Here is a 4,302-nt window from a genome sequence, read left to right as displayed (position 1 = left end):
ACAGTGTGGCAGCTCCTGGTCTACTGCACTTTCAGGGCTGGCCCTTGTTTCCCTTCTAAAGCCACAGCGTGATGCTTTTCCCCTCCCTTGCCACATTAGGGAGTCTTGTCTTTCAGTTATTTCCTCTCAAATGAGGACAACTGTGCAAGGGGTAGTGGGAAAAAAAAAAAGGGAAACAAGAACAAGATGGAAGAGGGAGCAGGAGGAAGGTGCAGGAAGACACAGGGGAGGAAAGCGTGGCTGCAAGAAAAGGAGGGAGCCAGCATGGCTCCTCAGCTAGCAGCTAAGGGGCCAGTATAAACTGGGACTGTGTTCACACTGGTGTGTGAAGCTGTGAGTCAGACACATTCCTCTGTGCAGTGGGCAAGGCGACTCCAGGGGCTGGTTCAGGGGGGTAGAACCCACCTCTCCAGCGTCTGTCTGAGCTGAGAGGACACAGACTTCAGAGGAGAAATCCACTTGTCCACCAAGTCTGCTGGTTTTTGTGGGCCCAGCGAACGCTGAAGAAGCAACAAATGAGGACCTGGTGAAGAGCAGAGACGTTTCCTCCTGGCTGGCAGAGGTTATTTTGCACCTGTTGGTCTTGAAGAGGAGGGCAGTGTCCCTTTCTCAGCCCTTTGATGGTTAGGGGAAACCGCTGGACAGAGCTTGTGATGGACAAGATCAGCAAAATGGACTGGGCAGCTGGAGGTGAGGAATAGACTTCTCTACAGTACCCTGTGTCTGATGAACTCTTGCCATTCTTCCCTCTTGTGTTAAGGCTAACCGTGTCCCACACAGCGAGGGGGGGAAGGCAGGGTGAAGGAACGGGTCTCTGACAGCCTGACTTGCTCTTGCTCGCCTTACGCAAAGATGTCTTATGACCCTTCCTTCATCAGTTCAGGGCATGAAGAGGATCCCGAGGGTGGCAGCTTCTTGGAGGAAAGCAGCGGTGGGGGTGATGACAGTAGTGTCCTGGGAGGGGACAGCCCGGTCACGGGGCCGCTGGGTGCAGTGCTGCTGGTCATGTGCCTCGCTGGGATGGTGGGGAACATCTACACCGTGGTGGTGGCCTCCGGCAGGGTGACGGGCCGTTCGGCGGGCTCCTTGGGGGTCTACGTGATCAACCTTGCCCTGGCTGACCTCCTGTACCTCTCCACCATCCCCTTTGTGGTCTGCACCTACTTCGCCCATGACTGGTTCTTTGGGGATGTAGGCTGCAGGCTTCTGCTCAGCCTGGACCTCCTCACCATGCACACCAGCATCTTCCTCCTGACCGCCATGAGCCTGGAGAGGTACTGGGCGGTGGCCAGGCCGCTGCAGGCCAGGCGGGCCGGCAACACTTCCCGCAAGGTGGCCAGCACCGTCCTCTGGCTCCTCTCGCTCCTGCTGACGGCCCCCATGATGGCGATGACCCGGCTACGGGAGGGGGGTGGCCCCCACAAGCGCATCTGCGTGCCCACCTGGACGCCAGTCACCTTCCGGCTCTACCTGACCGTGCTCTTCGCCACCAGCGTCCTGGCACCCGGCCTGGTGCTGGGTATCGTCTACGCCCGCCTGGCCCGCGTGTTCCGGTCCTCTGCCTGGGGCCCGGGGCTGCCGGCGGCCAGCCGTGCCCCAGCCCGGAGGCTCTTCTCCAGGATCTCCGCCATCGTGGTGGCCTACTGGGCCTGCTTCCTCCCCTTCTGGGCCTGGCAGCTGGCCAGGCTGTACTGGGGCGAGGGGCTGGGCATCGGCCCCGCCGCCCAGGCCTACCTCAACTTTGGCGTCACCTGCCTGGCCTACGGCAACAGCTGTGTCAACCCCTTCCTCTACACCCTGCTCGCCGGCAGCCACCGCCGGCACCCCAGCCGCAGCGGGATGGGCACGGCACGGCCCCCGGTGCCCTCCCGGCAGGCCGTGGGGAGCCCGGTGGGAGGCCACAGCATCCCCGCAGCTTTGGGAGAGTCGTCGGGGTCTGTGAGGGAGAGCGAGGGGTGAGCAGCGCCCCAGGGTGGGAACATCTCCCAGCCTTTGGCTGGGCTCGAGTCGAGAAATAAAAAGTGCATCACCTTCCATGCCGGCGTGCAGTGTCTTCCATCGTTATTGTGGCGGTGCCTTCCCCACCATGCCTTCCCCTTCACAAGGCTGCTCACCCTCCTCAGCTGGGGGGAGGCTGCTTGTCTTGAGGAGCCTGACTCCATCCTCAGGTACTTCAGCCCTCGCACACCAGCCTCCACCTTGCGCAAGGCTGGGGAGTGGGTGGCAGGGAGCAGTCAGCCTTGATAAGTCTAAATTATAGAGCTGGGGAACCCTCGCCACCCCTCACCTCCTCCCTGGCAACAGGCCAGGCCATAACAAAGTCAGGACAACAGTGAGTCACGGATTTCACAGGACCAGTGAGTCACTGCAAGAAGCAGCCACGCTAGCAGGAGACCTGAATAAGGTTCATCCTCTTGTGGTAAAGCTCATACGCAGCTTTATTCCCCCCACCCTCCACAAAAAAAAAAACACCTGTGAAGAATCTTTCTGAAAAACGACTTCCAAGTGCAGTTAAGAGATGTTGTGAGATTGCTCTGAAGTACAGCTCAGGGACATCAGCACATTTGCTCCACTTTCAAGATCAGTCCAGCAGAGGAAGCTGCAAGGAGAGAGGTCTACTTTGTGTCCATCATCACAGCTCATGGAGGGGCCCCTCACCAGCACCATGTCCCTGCTGTGGTTGAGGAAATCCCCAACTCTCTGTCCTACCAAATGGACCCCAGTCTGCCAGACTGTGTCAATGCCACTGCATATATTGGGCCAGGTATCTCACCCTGAGGCCATCTAGCCTAGCACGGCTCACTTCCACAGAGTGAAACTCTCTTCTCATCCCTAGAAAGTGTGGCCTCGTCCATATCACCCCATGGGAAGAGTACCCAAGCTATGCTATGCCCCAGCCATATCTATGAACAGGGTGGCAATGTAAGCTGTCGTGTTTACTACTATAAATACAGCCCTAAAGAGCGGGATGTGATCATCCAGAGCAGACCGGCTTTGGGCAACATGGGGCTTCAAGAGAGATCCAGCTGCAGAGCCTCAGGTTGCTTGTATACCCTAAGTGTTCCTGGCTCCCAGCTCAGAAGCCCATCTTGAGCTATCATCTCCAACTCGTCTCTTTCTTCCTCAGCCTCCCAGTTCTCAGCAGCCAAGCCTCCTTCTGCATGGGTACCTGAGACACGGGACCTGGCAAAGCCTCACAAATTACGGAGCAAGAGTGGGAGGTGCTGCTGCCATAGTAGCAAGTTCCTGTGCTCCAGCTGCTCTGCGACTGCTTAATGGGAGGAACTGGCCCAGCCAGGCCTATCAGGAGTTCTTGTAGGACACCAAATTATTTGTACTTCGTGTTGCTCATGGCCAAACCTGGAAGCGAGGACACAAAGATTAGGTCCTTCCATCCCAGGTCCACCTGGTAACTGCTGTGCACTGTGAAATGGCCAGCTCTCACCTTTCCTGTGCCCACCAGGCACAGCCTGCCCCACAGCAGTAGTCATTGCTGCTGAAGTAGAATTAGACTGGGAGAGCCCTGAGGCAGCTGCTGGCTGACACCTTGGGTAACAACCCACAGCCCGGTAGGAACTGTGCTGTAACATCACACATGCCTCATGGTCTCCAGACTCCTCAGAGGCTAGCCTCAGTTTAGACTGGGAAGTGCTCAGGCTCACTCGGGCTAGTATGAGTGAAGGGGTAACAGAAGCATAGTGGACACATCTGTAGCATCCCCCGCCCCAGCTGGGCACAGCTACCTCTCCCAGCTCTGGATGGACCAGGCAAGCTGCATGGGGCAGAATAAAACCAGATCCCTCCTGGTTACTTCCCTCGTGTGCCACATGAGCTAGGGCCCACCAGTATTTGTGCTTCTGCAGTTATTGGAAGAAAGGGTTTGGAGGAGGAGCCCACTGCATGCTCCACCACACCCAGCAAGGCATCCTTTTCTACTGCTGTCCCAATGCAGCAGCAAGAAGTCCCAAGAAGACATGGGAAAGCTGTATCATAAGTAGGACCAACCTCTACAGAGGGCTGCAGGCCAAAGCTAGCACAATTAAGGACTTCTCCCTCACTCCATGCCTGAGTAGGCTTACCTAGCACAGCAGCTCAAGGCTGCCTGAGGCCAGCGAGGGATGCTTAGTTTATGGAAAGAAAGATTTAATCCACCCATTTTACTCATGCAGGGTAAGGTGTCAGTCTAGACCTCAAGAGTGGGTGACTGCCTAAGGGACCCATCCAACTCTCTCCCTTAGTCCCATCATTTCCTTCTGAGGCATTTGACCCTCAACTTCCTCTCCATCCAGGACTTCAAGGACC

General features: G+C 57.0%; 1 protein-coding gene across 1 annotated transcript; it reads left to right on the top strand.

Moving 5' to 3' along the window:
• The first annotated feature begins 812 nt into the window (after positions 1–812).
• On the top strand, positions 813–1,959 carry LOC104332388 (urotensin-2 receptor-like). Its single transcript, XM_075428314.1, has one exon. The coding sequence runs from the start codon at positions 853–855 to the stop codon at positions 1,957–1,959; it is 1,107 nt and encodes a 368-aa protein (XP_075284429.1). The 5' UTR covers positions 813–852.
• The last annotated feature ends 2,343 nt before the right edge of the window (positions 1,960–4,302 follow it).

This window comes from Opisthocomus hoazin, chromosome 8 (genome assembly GCF_030867145.1).
Source record: "Opisthocomus hoazin isolate bOpiHoa1 chromosome 8, bOpiHoa1.hap1, whole genome shotgun sequence".
NCBI lineage: Eukaryota > Metazoa > Chordata > Aves > Opisthocomiformes > Opisthocomidae > Opisthocomus > Opisthocomus hoazin.
Note: the sequence above shows the minus strand (reverse complement) of the source record. Positions and strands in the feature narration are given on the sequence as shown.

What these genes read in the sequence shown, in the direction of transcription:
- LOC104332388 (XM_075428314.1), top strand. Translation starts at nt 853, where the DNA reads ATGTCTTATGACCCTTCCTTCATCAGTTCAGGGCATGAAGAGGATCCC.